The sequence below is a fragment of the Urocitellus parryii genome, chromosome 11 (genome assembly GCF_045843805.1).
Source record: "Urocitellus parryii isolate mUroPar1 chromosome 11, mUroPar1.hap1, whole genome shotgun sequence".
Lineage (NCBI taxonomy): Eukaryota > Metazoa > Chordata > Mammalia > Rodentia > Sciuridae > Urocitellus > Urocitellus parryii.
The window spans coordinates 102519047-102543373 of NC_135541.1; the positions used below are offsets into that span (position 1 = coordinate 102519047).

Sequence of the window (24327 nt, forward strand, 5' to 3'; positions counted from 1 at the left end):
GAGATATATATTTAGTCAGATTTTTAGTCAGATTTTTCACTGCTGTGACTAAAAAATCTGACCAGAACAATTTTAGGAGGAAAAGTTTATTTGAGGACTCATGGTTTCAGAGGTCTTAGTCCATAAAAGGCCAGCTCCATTCCTCAAGGCTCCAGGTGAGCAGAACATCATGGTGGAAGAGTGTGTCAGTGGGATTCAGCTCACATGGAGATCAGGAAGCAGAAAGAGAGGTCTCCATTTACCAGATACAAATATGAACCCCAAAGCCATGCCCCCAATTCCCACCTCCTCCAGCCACACCCCACCACTTCACTTCCTACTCAGTTAATCTCTATCAGGGGATTAATTCATTCATTGTGTTCAGACTCTCACAACCCAATCATTTCTCCTCTGAACCTTCTCTCCTTGTCTTACATGTGAGCTTTTGGGGGACACCACATGTAAACCATAACATTCCATCCTGGCCCCCCCCCCAAATCCCACACTCATCTGACAATGCAAAATACAGTTAGTTCATTCCCAAGAGTCCCCGATAGTCTCAATAGTTCCGAGATTGCTCAAAGTTCAAGTCCTAAGTCTTCTCTGAGGCTCAAGGCAATCTTGCATGGTGAGCTCCTATAAAATTAAAAGCAATTTACAAGTATCCAGTATATAAAGGTACAGAGTAAACATTTCCATTCACAAATAAGGGATGTAGAAAGAAGAGATAGGACCAAAGCAAGACTGAAATCCATCTATGCAAACAAGTGCTATAGCTCCATGTCTGGCATCTGGAGTACATGGCATCTTGATGTTTTTTTCCAAAGGGCTTGTGTAGCTCCATATCTGTGGCCTTGGTTGAAGGATTTGGAAATGACAGCCTGAAACGACAACTCCCCAAGACAGTGTGTGGCCTGGGAGAGAGTGGGAGGGAGAAGCCAAAACATTGATCCTTCCCCTGAGAAGGAGATAACCATCAGTTGTTGGGAAGAGGACAAGTATTGATCCTTTCCAAAGTAAATTTTAATAACAGTGAAATGACACCTTAATCCTGTCTCTGTGACAATACAATGAACTCTGGAGGACAAGATTAAAAATTGAACACTGAGCTCTGAACCCTCCACCTTGCACTGTAAATACCCAGCCTAGTAAAAACAGTATCCAGTAAAAAACAAGTTCCAAATGTTTGCAACCTTTTACTCACATCCTGTTAAAGTCTTCAAGGGCTGAGTCACTTCCCAATGTAACCTATATAAACCCATAGACTTTCTGTAACTGGGAGCCATTTTCTACCCAGAAAATGAGCCCCTCTGATGGCCGACTCTGGTGCTAAATAAAAGGCACAGCTGATCCATGAAGTCTGCTCCTGTCCTGGTTATTTGTGCTTTCATTATGGGGCCAAAACCATTTTCATTATTTTTGTTTACATTGTTGGTTGCATCCCGAGCAGCCTTTCCGTTGACTTGCCTCTACTCAACACCTGCAGCTTTCCTAGGATGATGTCCCACATTACTGGCATTTCTTACTCTTGGGAGTCTCCACTGCAACTTTGACTTCCTCCTCACATCTCCACACTTTGCCCTCTCAGGGGGAGCCCACAGGTACTACAACCCTGTTGCACTTTGCCTGGCCTCCCAGGCCTTCCTTTGAAATTTTGGTGGATGCCTCCATGAACCCCTAACTCCAGCATCCTGCAGTCTGCCGAACCAGCCCATGTGGTTGAAGCCAAGGTCTGTCACCATCTTGAGCAGGATAGATATAGTACAATGCTAATTTCTAGTACTTATATGGATGCTAATTAAACAAAAGAGATAACTGTAAAATTACAGACATTAAAGTTAAGACCCATTACTCCCACTTAAAGACTGACGAGACTGGCCTCCTGGATGTTTTAAAACCAAAATTTGAAGCCTAAATGCAAGAAAGTTGAAAAGGCTCAGGAAAAAATAGCCAATATTTTGGTCCTTGCCTCTTAGGTTAGCCAAAACACATGGAAAAATGGGTCCCCACTAAGGGCTTTGCCATGCCAGTGAGTCACCTGATCTCCTGATTGGGGGATTGATAGGATACTAGAGGACAGGAAGCCAACCAGCGCACATTGTGTAAAGGGAAGGGTCCTTGAAGAGGGAAATGTCCCTGATGCTTCCAAAGAAACCACAGGTGGTCAGGTCAGCAAGACTCTGATCTGTCCTGGCAGATGGTATGACTGATATATAAAAACTTAAAGTCGTGTATATGTTTCTAACAATTCTGAATGGTCTGCCACTCACAAATCAGTGGCATGTTAGACCCCACTCTCAAGTTTAATGAGTCTCTGTCTTTGCAGTTTTCAGGGGATGGCTGATAGTACTGATTGCTTTTCTGCTGATTGTTTACCAAAAAAAATCATGCTTTGCTATCTTGTATGTTATTTGTCTTATCATGATCCCTGCCCTATGTGGGCCTCATCCAACTGCCACCAGAGACCTCTGGACTGCCCTAATGTGTGAGGTGCCCAAGCTATAAATGACTGTTAGGTCGGTGGCGGCGACTTGGCGGCGACTTGGCGGCGACTTAGAGGCAACTTAGAACAAAGCAGCCCGCAATGGAAAAGAACATTAATCAGATGCCGACGGAAACGCCTGTCAATCAGCCAGATCTCCTGACTAACGTCTGTCAATCATCAGGACCCCCTGGCCAATCCTGGAGTTCAGCCAACTCCTCTGACCAACTCCAAGGGGGCAAAGGACCCTAGAAACACCTTTTCCTGTCCCAAGCCCTTCCCTTCCTGCTGTAAGCCCCATAAAAGTCCAGTCCGGTCCGGCTTCCACGTGGTTTCTCCTCAGACCCTTCCCCTGTCCCCTCTGTGGGTCTGATGAGTTCCGCCCAGGAGTGATATCTCAATAAAGCCTGTTCAGCGGTCCTTTTAAATCTCCTCCTTTGGCCGCTGCCTGCCTCAGCTGATCTGACAATGACCTTATAGATAAAATCCAAAAACAAGCTTCCCTTCTCCTTAGAATTCATAGATAGGCCTCTGTAGCAGGACCTGACTGCTGTTCTACTTTGAACATCCCTTTTTCAGTCTAAAGTACCAGAGTAGTCATTGCCCTTTTTTCCTAAGGGCAGCTAGGGACATTTTTTCAGAGAGGGAAATGCATAAGATAGGATAATGTGTCCCGATTGAAGTTTTTTTTTTTTTTTCTTTTTAATGTAAAGTCTATGAGGTTAACCTGTAGAAACACTCTAAACATTCCAGCCAACTCATTTGTCCCAGGATGATGGAAATAGGGAGGCAGGACAGACCTGAGTAAAAGCAACAGACTCAAGAGCAACCAAGAGAATTCATATTTTCCCAATACTAGTGCAGCCATGTTTTTTTTTTTTTAAATAAGTGCTCCTACTAATTTAAAAAACAAGCCAATCTGTCTTTTCTGTCAACCCAGAGAAGCTCTGTTCTAAATCCCCTTGCTTCCTGAAGGCCATCTTCTTACAATAACTGTCTATAAAACATCTTCACTCCCCTCCCTCTTCACTTCCCCAGTACCTGTGCACATGCCCAGAGGCACTCACCTCAGGGGAAATTTCCCACCACAAGGGAACAAAGGGAGGTGGGGACAACTAAAAGGTATTTCTTTAAATAACCCAATAGGAAATAGTACAGTGGGCCCTACCACTGTAGGGTTGACAGAAAAGATAGATTGGCTTGTTTTTTAAATTGGTAAGAGGGTAATGATTAAGTACCCTCTTTCCTCAAAAGCTATTCATGCCAAAGATTGCGAGGTCAGCTCCAGCAGTGGGCAACAACCCAGTGCCTGTGTCAGTGATAAATGCTGAACAGATTGCCTGCTCAGTGCGACTGCTTTTGGCTTTGGTGGCTGTGTACCCCTTCTGCCCATGGAAGTAAAATTCTTACCCTATCCACAGAGCTGATTAGTCTCTGAGTGTTTATTCTGACCCCCCAAATTGCCATATAAACCCCTGGGCTAATATATCTAAGTGGAAAAACTGCTGTCAGGCCCCCTGTCAGCTTGCCAGAGATCTGTCTCTTCTATTTAAATGAATCCTATTTCTTTCACTCTTGCCCTCTGTGGTTGCCCACGGATTCATTCTTCGAATTTGCAAGATAAGAACACAGAAAGAAATTGGTGGTGAGCTTCCTGGGTCTGCCATTAAGAGCTGGAGCATCCCCTTCCATGGTAGTGGAGAATCTGGCTTTGCCTGCTGAGACCCTTGGAGCTGAGGCCAGCAGGCATCCCTTGCTGTGATTAGCTGCTAAGGTTAAAATGGGGTTTCTTGGCTGTGGTAGCTTGCAACTTACACAGACCCCACCCATCAGCAAAAGCAGAGAATTGAGTTTTGTCTCAAACTCTATATTTACCATGTTATCCCTTGGTATGCTCCTCCTAGCCCCTGGGACCCACCTTGCAGAGTCTGCTGGACTCCTTCTTCCCCTCCTTCTGCAGAGAGGTCCTACTCCGAAGGGTTCCTGTGCTCTGGCTCCATCTTCCCGGCTCAGAGTCTTTGTCCTGGGCAGCAAGGCCTCCTTGTATGTTCAACCTCTCTTCCTCTCCACTCTGCTCAGTGTTTTTTTTCATTATACAAAATACCTGTATGAAGATGTGAATTTGGTGTCAACATGCCTTATATACAAACAGAGATATGATAAATTATGGTATAAAGGTGTATTAAGAATTGTAATGCAAAAAGAGAGCTCATGTATAATGGCATAATTTGGCATGAACATACTTTATATACAGAGTTACGGAAAATTGTGCTGTGAGTGGATAATTACGAATGTTAAAGCATTCCACTATTGTCATGTATGTAAGAAATAAATAAAAAATAAATAAAAAATAAAAATACTACATACGTCTCATATTTCCAAAATCTCTCCCTTGTAGCTTCCATCTGACTTCCAGTTCTTAATAGTCAAACTGTAATTAAGCTTATAGACAGTCTTAGTCAAGGGGTATCTCTGTGTTAGCATATTCACAAGTGTATTTTCAAAAAGGAAGGGACCATGGGGCAGGGGCTGTGGCTCAGTGGTTGAGCATTTGCCTCACGTGCATGAGGCACTGGATTTGATCCTCGGCACCACATACAAAAAATAAATAAATAAAACAAAGATACTGTATTCATCTACAACTAAAAAAAATTTTAAAAAAAGGAAGGGACCAGATGGATGAACACCAACATACAATATCCATCCTATGCCTTTCAGAATTATGATTCTATTTAATGTTAGCATATAAAAATGATTTTTTCCCTGTAATTTCTGTAGAATTTTATCTGAAGATAAAATTTTAGCTCAAGATGTAGAAAACTGAGAATGACAAATCTTTAAAGTGTCATGAGAACAATAGCAGATCCAGGGGAGGTATTTTGCACGCAAGTGTGTTTGTTTGTGTGCACGTGCGCCTGGTGAGATGGTCTTGCTCTGGACAAACCTGCAGGGCAATTCACATGGAGGCCTAAGGCTGTAACCTAACTCTGAACAAGGTCCAGGAACCTGAGCTGTGTGCATGAACCCTATCTGAACTTGGAGGCAGCATTTGCAACAGGGAATGCATTCTGCAAGCCCAAGTGGTGTGGTCTCAGAGCTCCCCATATTCACAGTGACTTGCAGAATATGTGACTTCTCTGACTTGATGGGGATGAGGTGACCTTTGCCTGTGCTGCTCCACCCCCACCCAATATCTTGTCCCAGTGGTGGGAAACCTTTATTGACATGCTGGGTTCACACCCTGCAGTCCCAACAAAGTCTTAGCTAATTTCCAAACTTTACTTCCTGAAGAGCAACAATCTTGCCCTTTAACATGTAAACCCATTTCATTTTTAGTTCCACTCACCTATTTTCATATTTCCATTATGTCTTTTAAGATCCTTTATACAGGTACAATCAACAACGATACAATTTATCTCACCTCTCTTTGTTTTGAAATGGTCCTCTGCTTCTCAGGAAAAAAGTTGGCAATCTATTTGGGTAGGATGTTATCCTGATGAGGGATGCAGGATGCAGATCCCAGAGTGGCCTCAAAAGCCATTTGAGTCACCCTCTGATACCAAGAGTACACATGGGTCAGGAGTCAGGGTCAGGCTAAAATACAGGGACCTGGACAGTTGAGGATTGGCCCTGGCCCAGCTCTGTCCTTTTTGATGTCCTCTAGGGTCCTCTCTGAACCTCCTCCTGTCTCCCTTCTAACAGAGGAGGTGCCAAGGGCAGCATGAGCCGTCTGAACCCCAGGGAACTGGGCTGAGCGATGGGAGGATGTTGGGAAGAGAGAAAACCCTTGCTCTTGTCACCATATGTCTGGTCTCCAAGTGCACTGCCAGCTCCTGGTGGACCCCGTGGGGGTTTATTGGGGGGTGGAAAGCTGCTGGAAGACAGAGCCTTGCCTTCGGCTTCAGGGCCCACAGATTTTCTCCTTGCCCTATGGGGCTGAGGCTGGATAGGATCATTTATTTATTTATTAATTTAATTTAATTTAATTTAATTTAATTTTATTTTATTGGTTGTTCAAAACATTACAAAGTTTGCTAGGAAAGGTAGCAGAATACAACAGTTACTAATATGGCATTATGTAAAAATGTGGATGTGTAACCGATGTGATTCTGCAATCTTTGGATAGGATCTTAATCCTGTCTCCCCTTAGGGACTGATGGAGCCAGGCTTCAGGTTTCAGGGAAGTCTCTCAGGGGGAGGGCGGTGCATAAGAGGGGCAGGGCGGGACTGACCACCCGGTCCCGCCCCTGCCTTCTCTGTGCGCTGTGATAAAGCCCCCGCACAGTCCCACCGAGGCCAGTCGTCTCTGTTCACGAGCGCCAGCACCATGCCTATGATACTGGGTTACTGGAACATCCGCGGGGTGAGCGAGGGTTTTTCCTGGCGGCTGGAAGGGGAGGCGAGGCGGGGACCAGTGGAGCAGATGGGGTGCAGTTGCACGGGGTGGATCCAGTTCTGGATTTGCTGGATTAGCCGGCAGGGAGTCTCAGCCCTCAGCTCTCAAACTTCTGAGAAGTGTACGTGTTTACGCATTAGCTTGCTTGCACGTGAGTGTGCGTGCTTGGGAATTGGTGGTCACAGGGGCGGGGGGGTGGTCACCCGGAGGAGATGAAGTCATACAGCAGGGGTCTCTAAATCCCTGACCTGCACCTTGGGCTCTCTCTCCCAGCTGGCTCACCCCATCCGCCTGCTCCTGGAATACACAGACTCAAGCTATGAGGAGAAGAAATACACCATGGGGGACGGTAATGGCATCCCTCGGGTTCAGGTCCCTTCCGGGCTTCTGTTGATTGGTGCCCAGCAACTCAAGCTCCGCTAATTCTGACTACACAGAACTGGTGTTGAGTTCTGCGGAACTCCTCCTGCTGGACTCTTTCCCAAAAGGACTGGGGAGGGTGCAACATGATCTTGTAACACAGGATTTGGGGAGTGGAGTTTCTGGTTATCCCTCTGTTTATGTTTGGTTTGGGTTCCCTATTAAGGCTTGCCAAAACCATGTGAAAGCCGTAGTCATGTAGGTCCAGGACCCCTACTACAGATTTCTCCTTCACCCTCCTCCTCCCAAACCTTGGGATCTAAGATAGTGGCTCAGATTCCAGATCCACCATCTCCAGGGTCTTGTCCCTGACCGGTTAGGAGCATCCTGGGAAGGGAGGTTGGACTCAGGAGAGGTTTGTTTTCACAACATCTTTTCTTCACAGCTCCTGACTATGACAGAAGCCAGTGGCTGAATGAGAAATTCAAGCTGGGCCTGGACTTTCCCAATGTAGGTGTGGGGGATGGGGTGGTTGGGGAAAGTGATTGAATCCCTTCCTTATCTACATGCCCTGCTTAGAGTTTCTGGGCTCAGTGCATCTGCTACTCTCATTCCTGGCTCCATACTGTGTTTCTGGGATGATCTGTGTCCCAGGTCATTTATTCATTGAACAGTGTATTTACATAGGGATTCCTAAGGACAGTTACAGTGAGTGCCAAATATCTTATATCCCTAAATTAGGGAGAGGGGACTGAGACCTGGTGTCTCTCTTGATTTTCCTTGATTGTCCATCCAGCTGCCCTACTTGATCGATGGGCCTCACAAGATCACCCAGAGCAACGCCATCCTGCGCTACATTGCCCGCAAGCACAACCTGTGTGAGTGGGGCTGGCTGCAGGATGTGGGGGATGGTTGCTGTGTCCCTGACTTGGCTGGGGTAGGAGGCTGAGGGTGCACCTCTGTTGCATGGACTATAGGTGGGGAGACAGAAGAGGAGAAGATTCGTGTGGACATTTTGGAGAACCAGGTTGTGGACGTCCGCATGCATTTCATCATGCTCTGCTACAACCCTGACTTTGTGAGTCTCCCACTGTGTGGACCAGACATGGTTAGAGAGTTAAAGTTTTCCATTCGCATCTTCAGTGGACCGATATGCTGTTTGCATTAAGTAGTAGTAGGGATTCTCCATGCTTTCCTGTTCTACCAACAGAGTGACATTCATAAAACGGCATCTTGACAAACAGACTTGAAACAATCCCCACCCTTCTTATGATAGGGTTCGGACTCCCCAGCTTAAACAGTCTCTTCATAGACATTCATGTGTACTTTAAAACCCCTTTCATTCCTGTCCCTGACCTCTTCCACGGCCCTTCACATCATGTGCCTCCTGCTGGAGCACAGAGACTCAACCCATGACAAAGGAAAGTACAGGTTAGGGGAGTGGAATGTGGCCTGCTCTTCAGATGTCTGCACAGTGGCGTCCTTGACTCCAGCGTGAATGAGGACTTTTCCTAAGGGGCAGCTCAGAGTCCTCCAGAGAACCTCTGTCCTTTCCCTTCCTCCTTTCAATATCAAACACATCTCAGCTTTATGCACACTATTCAAATGTCTATTCGGAACTTCTGCCACCCCACTAGGTAGAACGTTGTCTGTTTTCCTGGGTACCTGCCAGATACTGAGTCTGACTCCCAGGAGGTGGTTTGGACCCATGAGTGGTGAGAGACAGTTTCAGGGACCATGTTGTGTTCCTGTCTGACTTTGCATCACTCTGAGAGATGCGAGATGCTACCAGATAGGAGTCTAAGCAGTGGTGTTGCAGGGAATGAAAACCTCACCCTGACACAGGCTGAGGGAAGTTGGCGGCCGAGCCCTGGCAGGTGGGCCATGCACACCACTGCTGATGCCAGCCCCTCAGGCAGGGAGCTCCTGTCTGAGGGTGGTGACAGCTGATTTCTGCCTCAGGAGAAAAAGAAGCCTGAGTACTTGGAGGCCATGCCTGAGACGATAAAGCTGTTCTCACAGTTCCTGGGGAAGCGGCCCTGGTTTGCAGGGGACAAGGTAAAAGGGGAGGAGTCTGGAGGTGTCACTCTTTCCAGGGTAGAGATTTTCATGCCCACTCATCCTGAGCTTTCTGCAGATCACCTACGTGGATTTCATCACTTATGATGTCCTGGACCAGCACCGTGTATTTGAACCCAAGTGCCTGGAGGCATTCCCAAACCTGAAGGACTTCATGTCCCGCTTTGAGGTGATGCTCCTGCTCTTTTTCACTCTTCAATGCCCTTTTTCCTTTCTGCTTTCCGGGAAGTATTTTTGAATCCCATAGGTTACAAAAAGAACAAGGAGTACATTTTGAGTTCTGGATTTCTGTTAGGACCCTTGGCCACATGTTATCTCCACTGTGACAAATTTATTGACACAACAACCTGCAAGGCTTTAGATAGAATTACCAGGCACATTGGACAGAGATGGAAACTGGGACTGTAGAGGGGAAGTCATTTGTTCAAGGTCCCAGGTCCAGTGGACGCTGTGCTGAGCTCTCTGTCAGCCTTGGCTTCTAAGGCCCTGGTGGGTGTCTTTCCTGCCTTCTGTCAGAAGGAGCAACCTCAGGCCCTCATGAAGCCTGGGTTTCACAGCCCAGGATGCTGTGCAGGGGGAGAGTGAGGCTAGTTGTGTGCAGCTGGAGGTGGGAGGCTGAGGTGAGGCTGGGGGACTGGCAGAGCAAGGCCCAGACAGTGGTGAGAGCTGCTCTGCAGCAGGCTTGGCTCCATCAGATGCCACCCAAGGAAGCACAGGTACCCCAGGATGGTGGCTGGTGCTGAGTGAGTACATATGTGGGGACCCTTGGGGACTTTATTATGGCTCTTTGGATGGTTGGGATCTTGTTTTCAGCCGTCATCCTCTCTCCTCTTGAATATCTCAAGCGTTCTGTGTGTGAGCTGGGGTCGTACACTGATATTCACTCTTATTCAGTGTCTCCTCCACATGAGCTTTGGTGTCAGGCCCAGTGGACATGTATGGAGGCCCCATCTTGGGACTGAGTGCAGCAGGGAACAGCAGGCACCTGACCAAGAGTTGCCAGTGGTGCCACATCGTTGCTGAGGAGGACAACCTGCACATCACCTCAGAAAAACTCAAAAGATCTCCCCAGGTCCACTTTTTGTCACCAGCAAAACCTACTTTGGTGCTGATCTGAAGAGGGCCAGCGAGCTCCCTTCTCTTCCCAATCCTCATGTCACGATGCGCTTCCTCAGCTACTTCTCATCAGCTCTGGTCCTGGTCCCTGCTGAGTGGCCTTGGGGTTTATCCAAGAGCTGGCAGGACTGTGGGAAGGAAGCACTGGAGGGGCGGGGACTGGAGAGCTGCAGCCTGAGACCTCCTGAGCCTGACTTGTTGGCTAGAGGCAGCCCTGCGTCTCCTTGAACACGATCTCCACAGACATTTTCCTGATAGGAAGGCACGATATAACTAAGAGCGAGATGGCCTGGGTAGTGTAAGAGTGGGAAATGAGCTAGTTTGGGCTTAGTAGCTTGGGATCCGGTACCAGGTGGAGACATTTGGACTTTCTATTCTCAGGAAACAGATTAGAAAGTTGCCCAGCAGTTCTTTGTGGCTCTTCCCTGTGTCTCTGGTCATCCAAAAAATTCTCGTGAAATTATGTTGTGAGTCACTCGGTGAGGTCTTTACTCTTCCAACAGGCAACGGATTGTTCTCTGCTCCTTTGTCCTGGTAGATCCGTCTCTGTGTGAAATACAGGCATGAATAATTCTTAATGCCTAAAGGACAATGTTTTTGCAAAGGGGGAGTGACAGGGCCTCCTGTCTGGGCACAGGAAGGGAGTGGAGCAGAGAGCACAGAACTGGAAAGGCAAGAGCCAGGCTCTCTCCAGCCCCTCCCACTTTCTAGCTGTGTGAGCATGAGGAAGTTCCCTAAACCCTCTCCCTGCACCTCAGGTTCCCTCCTGATAGATGGTGATACATGATCAATCTTGCTGGGTTGTTGAGTGGGTTTTCTAAGCTGCATTGCAATTTCTAGTGCATATAATGCATTTTGCATTGCATGCTCTCTTCAGTCACTGCAAATTGAAGAATGTCCCTGAAGGGTGTCCTTCCAGACCCCAGAAACTATGGTGACTCTGCGCTGCTCAGCACTGGAGCTCTCCTGGCAGGGCTGCTCCTGCACTGGGGCTGCTCCAGCCCAATGGGACAGCAGCCCTGAGCTCCTGCTTCCTCTTGCCACTCACAGGGCCTGAAGAAGATCTCTGCCTACATGAAGTCCAGCCGCTTCCTCCCAACACCTCTGTATTCCAAGATGGCCACATGGGGCAACAAGTAAGAGGCTGTAACACCCAGACTGAGAGGAAGGAGTCCTTGGCCCTGCTGGCCCCGGGTTCCTCACACAGCTGGCTCTCTGCACCCAGGCACCAGTCTTCTCAGTCCTTGCTCCTCTTTCCACTCCCTCCTCCTCTGCAAGGCCTCCTTGGCTCCCTCCTCCTTTGGAACCTCTGCCTGCTTCATTTCTCAGTCTTCTTCAGCAATGTCCCTTCCCTCTTGCTTCTCTGTGTAATTCAACCTTGAATCCTTGGCTCTGATTTGCAGAGCTGACTGTACCCCTGCTCCTGAGAACTGTCTGAAAATCCAGTATTCCCTTGTGTGCAGCTCAGACCCCAGAGCGGCAGCTGCCCAGGCCTGGTCTGATCCCAATAAAGCCTGAAACACACCTGCTGACATTTTGTTTCATTCCAAGTTTTCCTCCCTGTATTTGCCAAGTGTCACTGCCATTCCCATGGGATTGGATACTAGAAATGGCTGGAGGGTTCACAAGGATTCTGGCAGGATGGAGGGGGTTTGATAGTCCTGGTTTCTGTTTCTAATACCCTCAAAGCTGGTGGCCTCAGGAGGCTCTTCAGAGCATTTGAAGATGGTGTGACTGTCTTCCTTGGATCTCAGTTCATTGTTCTATGTCCCTGCAAAAGACCCCTCTTGCCTGGTGCTCACCCCTGTTTCCCTTTGAGCTCCCTAACAAACAGCCTTGCCTGGTCCTCAGGGAAGACTCAACCCCACTTGCTCAGCATTTGTTTAATCGCCTTTGGCTCCCTGTACTCGCTACCTTTCCCAGCTACTCCTGAGGGACTGACTCATGTTCCTGGTATAGGATAGGTTACCAGGATGCTTGTGGGGTCTGAAGGGGTCTGAGACTTCCTGGTCCCATTTCTGACACCCTCAGAGCAGGCAGCCTAGGAGGCTGTCTAGAGAACAAAGGACCCCTTTATGCATGCAATCTTGCTTCCTCCTGTGGTCATGGAATCCTTCCACAGGACAATAGGGCTGTGGCTCACAGTGAGTAGGTACCAGGGTAGCGGGTCCCCAGCAGGGAGACCAGGACCCTTCTTGCTGCCCATCTCTTAAGTGTCCAGCATCCTGGCTCTACTCAGTTTTCTAGATGCCTTCAAGGTATCCTCCCGGGCTTCCTCCACACCTGGCATGGGACCATCTTTCTTGGTTAGTCCCTCTTAGCCTACAAGCTTGGTATATTGATCTCTGTGCTCACTCTTTGTTACTTGTTACTCCCTATGTTTCCTTCATGGGAAGAATCGCTGTGGATGACTCTCCGTGTCAGTGAATCTCCCTGTGTTAAGCTCAGTTGACCATCTCAACCTGTGACTCAGGCAATTCCTAGAAAACAGGTCAAGGCTGAGCTTGTGGCAGACCCAGTCTTTGTTTGCCTCAGGATATTGTAACTAGCTGTGCTCTACTTCCATCACCTCACGTGGTGCTGGTTTCTTGGTGTCCAAGGAGCTGTACTGAGGGCTGCCCTGAGAACTAGTAAAACGTTTTGTTTGGGGTGTCTGCCACCATGTTTCCAGAAGAAATGGGCTTCTTGAGTCATTAGGTTGAGTAGAGAAGACTCTTCTCACTATTGGAGGAGGCCATCCAAACAGAGAAGACCCTGGATGGAACAAATAGTGAGAGGACATGTGACTTTGCCATCGTCATGCCTGTGACATCCCTTATCTGCTCTGGGCCATCTGTGCTCCTTGTTCTTGGAATTTTAGACTTGAACTGGGAATATACCCCAGCACCTGCCTCCAATCAGCCGTGCACTCAGGTCTGTAGCCTGGGACTGAATACACCACAGGCTTCCTGTCTTCGTCTGCTGGTAGAGGGCAGATCATGGGATCCATTCACCTCCATGACTGCATGAGCCAATTCCCATAATAAATAAGGCATGCATGCATACCACATAAAACAATATGTCTATTTCTTTTATTGATTCTGTTTCTCAAATAACTGTGAGTCGTACACACAGCAAACAAATACACACATTTGTCACAAACATCAGTGACCAGTTTGGTATAGTCACACATTGCCCCAAACACTAGAGCATGCTCATTTATTTGGGGGCTTTTCCTATTTGTCATGGACTCGCAGAGGTGTCTGAAAGCTCAGCGCTCAGGGGGCTTGGAGGGAAGGTATCTCCTTGTGGAGGTAAGGTACATACCTTTCTCCTGGTAATGCTACAGACAGCTGGGTTCTTGTCCCCAACACCAACCCAAAAATGAGGACAAGGGTTTGAGAAAAAGGAAAAATAAATTTTCTTGCTTTGCTGGCCCAGGAGAAACTCCAGGGACCCTTGTCCCAGGTGCATCAGGGGAACAGAGGACTTTAAAGGTGATCCAAAGGCTACCTTCCAGGGGTGCCCCATCAGGGGTCGTGATTCAGCTGTAGCCTTGAAAGATGGCTGATTCTTGGTTCTTGTGGTGCCACTCCTCTATGGTGGACATACTTCATCCTTGTGGTGTGTGTGTTACAGACAAGTGACTTGGCCTAGGTGTGGAAGAAGGGTAATATGGTTTCTCAAGGTTAGGAAGGGGGAGAAGGAGATAAGAAAGGAAAAAAACCCAGAAAGTCCACATCAGGGTCACATTCATAGCACAAAGTGGCCCCTGTTACAATAAATGTTCCCATTCATCACCGGGATTTCAAGGGCATTAAGAGGAAAATCATCTGTCTCTGGTCAGATGATTGCGTTGGGGACAAGAACCCAGGTCTTTGTCGGTTCTTAAGGAGGGGGAACATGGGAAAGGACCTGCTGGCTAGGTGACTTCCAACCTGGATTTCCATGGCTGTGAATGTCATGAGAAGCTTATATATTCAAGATTTAGTGTCCCCTGCTCTGGTATTAATTGCAGGGAGGGTCTCAGTTATGCCATTGAGAATTGGAAGTGACTGGCAGGAGCTTTCTGCACATCCTTCTCAGACATGGTGGACATGTCTTAAAAAGAGCTGAGTTCTTCCTGTCTGGCCCTGGGCCAGCAGCTCTGGAGGAATGACCACTGTGGAGCTGGGTTCAGGCTGCCTGGCTCTGGGACAGGGTGCTGGGTGATTACCAGACACCCCGTCTCTACCCTGAACCCTGGAAGTGCAGCTGCCCAGCCTCTCCAGCCAGGAGTCCCAGTTCTCTGCCCCGCCCCCCTCCTTGTCTCTGGCCTGATGTGCAGCCTGAGGCCACAGGGCTGTCCCTGGGTCAGATTGTTCCTACTTCCTCCCTGCAGGCAGCACCCTGTAGCTGGTGTCCAGGGAGGGCCACTCAGGCCTCCTTCCTGCTCGCCAGCATTTCTAGGGCCCTGTTCCAGTTGTGGCTTTTGATCCAGGGTTTCTGGAGCTGGGCACAACTGCCAGTGTGGACCACATAATTCTTTGTCGTGGGCTCTGTGCTGTGCTGTGCATTGCAGGGTGTTAACTACACATCTGACCTTGAGAGGCTATTAGGGCTTCTTAGTTGGGACAATTGAAGAAATCTTTGAGCCTCCATGAATTCTGTGGGGGGAATAGTCACCTCTTGTTACAGAGCAGAGATGTGGTGGATGGAGAATGCACTTTTAATAAAGAATTAAATAGATTTTTAAAAAAAATTCAGTATTCCACTTTTGCAGGCAAGAGGAGCCTTTTTCTTTTCTCTCTCTTTTTTTTAATTGTACTGTGAATTGAGGCCAGAGGTGCTTCTGTACTGAGCCAAATCTTTCACTTTTTTTTGGTGGTGGGGGGGGATACAGGCTCTAGGCTCTTGCTAAGTTAGCTTGAACTTTGGTTCTTCTGCAGGAGTCTCCTGAGTCACTGGGATTAAAGGCATGTGCCACCATTTCTGGCTAACATGAGCCTTTTTTGACATAACTTTTATTTCAATTAGTATGTGTGTCATGGATCCCCAGGTGAATTTTTTAAAACTTTTATTTTGATAGAGTCTCAGACTTGAGAAAATTTGCAAAAGAACACAAAGAACTCTGTGTACCCCAGCTGTTCACTGTGTCCCCTCTCCCTCCTCCCCACCTTCTTCTTTCTGTGTGACCCTCCCCGGCATGCTGGGAGGGGCACAGGGTGCTCTTGACCACAACACCATGTTCTTTCTCTAAGATGCCAGTGCCTGATAGTGGACCCAGACCACTGAGGGACAGGGCTTTGCAACCACCCCAGGGCAGGTCTCTCATGCCATACAAGGGTGGAGTTTGTGACAATTCATGGATCATGTTTCCTTTTAGGAAGATTGTGCATTCATATTGGAATTCCTAGATATTATGTGCTTTTGCCTGGTTATTTTTCTTTCTTATGCACCGTCATTTCATTGAGATCATTTTACTTTTAGCCCATACTTGGTTATGTTTGTGTTGGTTTTACTTATTTGTAATATTCATGAGTAGAAGAGAAAGCATGCTTCACCAATTTTAGAAGTCATTTGTATTAGTTTTTAAATCTTTTCTTAGCCCTGATATTTACTAACTAGAAATTTTCTTTTTGTTTTTTGTTAGAAGAATGCTCTATCAATGATTCTAATCGTTTTGAATGTCAACTATTGATTTTCTAAGCATATTGACGAAATTTTCAATATTTTTCTCTTTGGTATTGTTTCTTGTTTTTGACAGTTTTTATGTTAAATCGTGTTTTAATTCCTTCTTCTTAATATCTGAGTGTGTTTAAACTAATTATTGTTATCTTAGAAATGGAAATTCTCCTCAATTCTAATTTGGCAGCATCTTGAGAATGGTGATATTTATTTATATTTCTGAGATAAGAAAATACGCTGTATTTTCTGTGTTAGACCACGACGCAAGAAAAGACCACTGACTCCAATTAAAATCAAATTAAAGCAAGCTTATTATTTCGACCGGCCGGGCTGCCTTGCCCCTCAAAATCGTGGGAGCCAAGGACAGCCCCGAGGCTTCTTTGTGGCCCAGTTTTATAGCCCAAAAAGTTACACAAAATGGGGGGGGGGTTACAGATAACAACATTCTGAAGAGCATAACACAAGTTTACATTTTTGCTGGCCCCGGCATCAGAATTTATGGAGATCTTAGAGACTCAGAGAGGGTCGTTGTCTGGCCAGGGAGGGCCAGAATTTATGAGGCGTCACTAAAGTTTAGGAAAGGGTTGTTATATGGTCAGGGAAAACCGGACTTGGGTGAGTTCAGGGCACGGGCAGGCATTCCAATCAGCTTTACAACATCAACTAATGGCCAGGCCATACAGACATCCTGATATTTTTACAGAAAACAGAAATGAATCCTTCATAACTTGTGACAAGCTGGCTTCTAATCTAATGAGATAATTAGGCTAGGTATATTATTCCCCCCTTTTCTGATGTGTCCCTTTCAAATCTTTGATAGGGAGCAACCAGTAATGTCAGCAACATATGTTAATACTGTCGGTGGTACATAACAGAATTGAGTTGTAGCCCTATAAACCTGAGCACATAGTTAATAATGCATGGGACAATAACTAATAGGAGAAGAATACAAATTATAGGACCTGCAAGAGAAGTTAACCATGGAAACCAGTTTTTTAGGTCTGGCCAAAAGTTGTCCATTTGAATCTTGTTTATTTCCTTTTTCATTTCATCTATCTGTTGTTGAATAACATTAGAATAGTCAGTAATATTAAAACAGCACATGCCTGGGAATTGTTGGCAGCCCAAATGATGTTTCAGTAGCAGAAAGTCAGTAGCTGCTCTATTTTGTAGTACTGAGGTTCGGAGTTCTTTCATCTCTTGATTAATTTCTGCTAAAACTTGTGCTGTAAGGTTAGCTGTTTTGCTAAAACTACAGGCTAATTTAGTGATTTCTCTTTGAATTCCTACCATTAGTCCCGGGACTGGTAGAATGAAAGCTGCTGCAATTGCAACGTCTAGTGGATCCAGGAGGATTACATTGTCATTGCAATTGGGGGGCAGACTTCGGATAACTCGGTGGGGAGCTGCCAGGGATGGCAGTAAAGGAAAAATCCTCCCAACAGAGCAGATTCCAGAGAAATTGGTAGGCAACGCTTGGAAGGTTGTCTTATTACAGAGAAAAACCCATCCTGTAGGAAGTCGTTTGCCATTGGGTAGGGAGATATATTGTTCAATAGAACAATTTGGTGGGGATCGAGGAAGGGTGCAGTCTATGCATAAACAATGTTTCTGGACGATTAGTGAAGCCGGCAAGGCTGACTCTGTATGAGACACAGGCCAGTTTTGCTGTGTAACTCTATCCCCAGTCACCTTAACATAGTCATCATATTTTATAGACAGGCCCATAAGATTATTAGCTAACAATTGATGGACTGAGCTTCCTTCTTGTATGCAGAAGGAACTTTTGTTCATAGTATCAACAGCCAATTGTAGCCAGAAGTTCTGGTTATTTACAGACTCTAGGGGGCTCACAGAAACATCCACATTTAAAGTGGCACTTGAATAGACAGTATCCACCAGGGCTCCCTTTTTAAGCTTAACACAGGAATATTGCCCTGAATCTCGTGGGTGAGCTGAGTGTTTATAGATTCCAAAGTTTATATTACCTCTTTGGGACTGATCTGTGAGGTTTCTCCATGGTCCCTCCCTGAACACCTGACTAAAAACTTCTTGGTTATCTTTATACCATCTGATAGGGCCAATTATTGGATCCTGACAGGAGTAAGTGCAATTTAATATTAGTGGGGATCCTGCAATGGCAGGTCCTACCTGGGTTACAGAAGGGGTGCAAGGCTCGTTGAAACTGGCATAGCTAAAACCCAAGAATAAATATATACTACAACAAGTGAAAAACATTAGCATAATGTTTACAATGACAAGGAAAAAAATGAGAAGTTAATGACAAAACATTAACCCTTAGAAATTTTAATTTTAAAGGGTCCACGTTTAGTCACTTTCCACCTTTGGTTGCTTGATTTTCCTCCAGTGGGTTCTGCAGGTGCCTTCTTAAGCTGTGAATGGTGAATCCATGCAGGAATGCCAGCAACTTTGACGGCAGTGGGAGTGCGGAGAATCACGATGTAAGGGCCTTTCCACCTGGGTTCAAGACTGTTGGTTTTTAACCGTCTTATCAGCACAGCGTCTCCAGGCTGGAATGAATGATCAGGCGATCTGTGTCCGATGGGTTGAGCAGCCTGGACCTGAGGAAAGATCTTATCCATGATTAGTTGTAACCCTTTAAGTGCCTCTGAGACTGGAATGTCTCCCAGCAGATCTAGATGTATTCTGGGAACCACAGGCGGTGGCCGCCCATAAATTATTTCATAAGGGGTAAATTTTTCCCGATAAGGAGTACAACGGGCCCTCAGCAGGGCAAAAGGCAGGAGATCAACCCAGTTACCACCAGTCTCAAGAATTAATTTAGTCAGTGTTTCCTTCAATGTTCTATTCATCCTTTCTACTTTCCCTGAGCTTTGAGGATGATACATACAGCGTAATTTCCAGTTTATATTAAGGGCCTTTGAAATCAATCGAGATAATTTGGCCGTGAAGGCCGGGCCATTGTCAGACCCCAAAATTAGAGGGAGGCCAAATCTAGGAACAATCTCAGTTATTAGCTTTTTAACTACTATTTGTGCTGTTTCCGTCCGGGTTGGAAAAGCCTCTACCCAGCCCGAGACAGTATCAACAAAGACTAACAAGTATTTATATCCATATAGTCCAGGTTTAATTTCAGTGAAGTTTAGTTCCCAAAATTCACCAGGTACAGTACCTTGACTTCTGTTTCCTTGTGGAAGTTGGTTCCTTTTAGCGTTTACCTGTGCACATGTCATGCATCGATTTGAGATATCTTGAAGCATCTCTCGATGTCCTGGTAGCCAGACATAGGGTGAGATCAATTCTGACATCTTCTTGGGGGATAAATGCATGGCTTGATGAAGATTAGTTAACCATTTTCTCCCTAGTAGCTTAGGTATGCAGATTTTTTTTATCTGGGAGGGTCCACCAGCCATGACAGTTTTGCTGGGCCCCCATTGAGGAGTATGAGTTTATTTCTTCTGTAGTATATGACGGGGCCTCTTCCCAAAATTTAACTGGAAATTTTGGATAATTGGAGAGTTCTAGGACAGCTTGGTATTTTGGCTCTCCAAGGGCTATTTCCCTGGCTGTTTGATCTGCCAGGTTGTTACCCTGGGTCTGAGGACTATCGTCTTTGCGGTGTCCAGGCCAGTGGATAATAGCCAATTTGTCTGGTAACCAAATTGCCTCCAGTAGTTCAAGAATTTCTTGTTTATTTTTGATGGTCTTGCCATCTGAGGTTAGAAGTCCCCTTTGTTTATATATTTGTCCATGCACATGTGCCGTAGCAAAGGCATAACGGCTGTCTGTGTAGATATTCACCCGTTTTCCTTTTGCCCATCTCAATGCCTGTGTCACAGCAATGATTTCTGCTTTCTGGGCTGATGAGCCCCTGGGCAGAGCCTGGGCCCAAATAACTTCGTTTTGACCTGTGACTACAGCTGCCCCTGCATACCTTATTCCATCCCGGACATAGCTGCTGCCATCGGTGTAAAGGTCTGCGTCTCTGATGGTGAGAGGAATGTCAGTCAGGTCTAGTCGAGTACCTTGGATGACATCCAGCATCTCTGAACAGTCATGAATTGGCTCCTCTGGATTGCTGTCCGGCAGCAGAGTTGCTGGATTGATGGCCAGGGATTTACTGAAGGTTAATCTGTCTTTATCTAGGAGTAGAGCTTGATATTGAGTGAGGCGCGCATTTGACATCCAATGATTTGTGGCATCCCTCAATAGAGCTTCCACTGCATGAGGGGCAGTCACAGTTAGAGTCTGCCCTAGGGTAAGCTTGTCTGTTTCCTTCACCAGAAGTGCAGTAGCCGCTATGGCTCGTAAACAAGTGGGCCATCCTGACGCTACTGGATCCAGCCTTTTTGAAATGTAGGCAATAGGCCTTTTCCATGGCCCTAGATTTTGGGTAAGAACCCCTTTTGCAATGCCCTTTTTCTCATGAACATACAGATGGAAGGGCTTAGAGATATCAGGGAGGGTTAGGGCTGGAGCCTGTGCCAGGGCCTTTTTTAGATTTTTAAAAGCTAAGTCATTTTCTTCAGTCCAAACTAAGGGTGAGTTGCCCCCTGCAGTTGCAGTATATAAAGGCTTGGCAATCTCAGCAAATCCAGGTATCCAAAGACGGCAGTACCCAACTGCCCCCAGGAACTCCCTAACTTGCCTTTTAGTAGTTGGGATTGGGATCTTCATTATGGCCTCTATGCGGGCTTGGGATAGCAGCCTTTTCCCTTCCCTCAGTTCATATCCTAGATAAGTAACTCGAGGAGAACAGATTTGTGCTTTCTTTTTGGAGACTCGGTACCCCAGTTGAGCCAAGGTTCTCAGTAAACCCTGGGTGGCCCTTAAACAGTCCCTTTCATCCCTTGCTGCTAGTAAAAGATCATCCACATATTGGAGCAAGGTTATCTCGGGGTACTCACTGCGGAAGAGGCTCAGATCTTTGTTGAGTGCTTCATCAAAGATGGTGGGGGAGTTCTTAAATCCTTGAGGTAGTCGAGTCCAGGTTAGTTGTCCTGATATCCCCTGTTCCAGGTCAGTCCATTCAAATGCAAAGATGGGCTGACTCAGTTTTGACAAAGGAATGGAGAAAAATGCATCTTTCAGATCTAATACAGTGTAGACTGTATGTTCTGGTGGCAACATACTGAGCAAGGTATAAGGGTTTGGGACGGTTGGGTGTACAGTTTCCACCCGTTTGTTTACTTCTCTTAAGTCCTGTACTGGTCTGTAATCATGAGTCCCAGGCTTTTGGACCGGCAGCAAAGGGGTGTTCCAGGTTGACTGGCATCTAATTAGTATTCCCTCTTTTAGGAGACGTCTGATGTGAATTTTGACACCTTCTCTGGCTTCAGAGCTAATGGGGTATTGTCTAACCCGAATGGGCATAGCCCCAGAGGTTAGTTGGACTACGACTGGTGGCACATGTTTAGCTAACCCCGGAGGATTATCTTCAGCCCAAACTGCAGGAATTTCTTGGATTAATAGTTTTTTCCACTTTCCCTCTGAAGCTTGGATAGGATTTTGAGAAAGCAGATATTCCTCACTTAATGGGCATGTTATAGTTAAGGCTCTTGTAGGACTCCCCAATTGTAGTGTAGGCATCTCCCCTGAAAATGATATAGTTGCCTGAAGTTTGCTTAGAAGGTCCCGCCCCAGCAATGGGAAAGGGCATTCAGGGATAACAATGAAAGAGTGAGTCACTGTTCCTTGTCCTACATCAACAGTCCGATCTGTGGTCCATCTATAATTTTTAATTTCTCCTGTTGCCCCTTGTACTTCCATAGTTTCATTAGAGAGGGGTCCTAGGGGCTTCTGTAACACCGAATATGAAGCTCCTGTATCCACCAAGAAATTTACAGGTTGGCTCCCAATTGTGAAGGTTACCATTGGCTCTCGGGAGCCTAGTTTGAAAGAGCCATGGTCCCCCTATTCTTCTAAAGTTAGAGCCGGTTGTGGCTGAGGGGCTCTGGTCTGCAGCGGGGGAAAGTCTTTTCGATTTCGTTGGGGGCACTGATTTTTCCAGTGTCCATGTTCCCGGCAATAAGCACACTGATCTATTTGGAGGGGAGTCCTTCTTTTGCCCCTGCCATGTGCCGCCTGCATCTGTCTGGAATTAAAAACTTCGGGAGACCTTAGTGCAGCTACTGTGGCCCGATTTACTTTCCTTATCAGTAGATCATCCTGGCTCTCTCTGTTTTCGAACACCTTTTGGGCTATCTCCAATAATTCTGACCTATTCTTCCCTGCAAAGCCATCTATCTTTTGAATCTTTTTACGGATGTCTGGGGCTGACTGAGCTACAAAAGCCAGGTTAATCGCCTTCAGATTTGTCGGGTCCTCAGGATCTATAGGAGTATATAGACGGTATGCCTCTAGGAGCCGTTTGAGAAACGCTGAAGGCGATTCGTCTGGGTTTTGTTTCACCTCTGCTACTTTAGAAAGATTGGTGGGCTTGCGAGCTGCCCTCCTAAGACCCTCTAATAGAGCCTGGTGGTAATCGCTGAGTGCTCTCCTACCTTCCGCCGTTCCATAATCCCAGTCTGGTCTTCTTTTAGGTAAAGCCAAGTTGATTACTTCCGTTTTCTCGTCATGCGTAAGAGAGTTTATTCCAGGCAGCGCTTTAGCTGCTTCTGCCAGGATTCGCTCCCTTTCCTCCGTAGTGAAAAGGGTATGCAGAATCTGTTGGCAGTCATCCCAGGTGGGGAGATGATTAAAAAAGACAGAATCAACCAGGGAAATCAGGGAACTAGGATCCACACTAAACGGGGGATTCTGGTTTTTCCAATTGTAGAGATCAGTTGTGGAAAATGGTACATATATGTAACGACCTTCTGGAACCTGGCGGAGAGGAAGGACAGGGGCGGGAGTCACCTCTTCCTCTGGGATAGAAATAGAAACAGTGCCTGCGGGTCTGCCTGGGGAGGGGATCGAATCAGGCCTTCCATAGGGGCGACCCTGTCGGGTATGAGGAGGGGATGGAACAGGGGCTGGCTTATTTGGGGAAGTGATAGCAGAAGGAGTGGTGGAATGAGGTAGTTGCAGCGGCTCAGGGGAGGGGCAGGGAGGCGGTGGTGCAGTTTTTGCAGCTGTCTCCATTGTTCCCGCACCAGCAGCAGGGAGATAAAGAGGAGCCCCAGTGTACGGGGGGGGGGGGGGGAGGAGGAAATCCTCCTGAGCGTCCTGTAAAACAGGGCTCTTAATTGAGGGCTCCTGGGAAGTTTTTTTGGTCACAATCAGGGCCTGCCCTCCCTGTCCATTCCGGACCATACAAACCTTCATCCAAGGGGGTGGATTAGTTGTTGCTTCTGCCCAGGGTAGGATATATCCTATTTGATCTGGGTGGCCGGGGTTGCCAAGAGTGGTATTAGTTACAGCCCATGCCACCTGGGGATCAAAGGTGCCCTCAGGGGGCCAGCCGACTCCAAAAGTGGGCCATTCTGCCTCACAGAAAGTTCGGAGGCGATTCTTGGTGATGGGATAATCATAGCTCTGCTTAACAAAAGAGGGGTAAAGTTTATCAAAATTCCTTAAAACACAGTTCAAAGGGCTATCAGGCTTACTTGCTTTATTACCCATTTTGATGTCCACTTTCCTTAAGTTTCACCACAGAAGTCACACAACAAAAGACAGAAAAAAACATATAGAACACAGAACAAAACACAAGGAAACACAAACCCGGCACCGAAACAGAAAAACAGAGGAGCAATGCAACGTCTTGCCAAAGCTCCGGGGTAGGAGTGCGTGCGTGCCCGTCGGCACCTCTCTACCCTTCCAGAGGAATTCCCTACAGAACAGAACAGAAGACAGAACGATTTCTCGTTACTGTCCAGACAGGAGTATATGTGAGCCTCGCCAGGCCACCTCTCTGTCTTCAGAAGAGATCTCCCTTAACCAGATATCAGATGTTATAAAGGCGCCACTTACCTATGGAGGCCTCCTCCACCAGATGCTTGCTAATTGTTTTAGTGCGGCAGTTCACTCCAGCTCTCCGAGGACCAAAGGCTCACCCTGGGGCCTTGGAACGTCTCAAGGTGCGCACCCCCTAGAGTGGCTCTCCAGCCCGGAGCCCGGGAGCGAAGGTCCGACTTCAGAATTTCCAGCAGCCTGATATTGCAGTCTGGTCCTGCAGTTTGATCTCGCTGGGGCCTCCAAAATGTTAGACCACGACGCAAGAAAAGACCACTGACTCCAATTAAAATCAAATTAAAGCAAGCTTATTATTTCGACCGGCCGGGCTGCCTTGCCCCTCAAAATCGTGGGAGCCAAGGACAGCCCCGAGGCTTCTTTGTGGCCCAGTTTT

General features: G+C 46.9%; 1 protein-coding gene across 1 annotated transcript; it reads left to right on the plus strand.

The window, feature by feature from the left end:
* Positions 1-6695: 6695 nt before the first annotated feature.
* LOC113192602 (glutathione S-transferase Mu 1-like) lies at positions 6696-11936 on the plus strand. Its single transcript, XM_026402758.2, has 8 exons — positions 6696-6824; positions 7131-7206; positions 7663-7727; positions 8014-8095; positions 8195-8295; positions 9180-9275; positions 9355-9465; positions 11463-11936. The coding sequence occupies exons 1-8, from the start codon at positions 6789-6791 to the stop codon at positions 11550-11552; spliced, it is 657 nt and encodes a 218-aa protein (XP_026258543.1). The 5' UTR covers positions 6696-6788; the 3' UTR covers positions 11553-11936.
* Positions 11937-24327: the final 12391 nt, after the last annotated feature.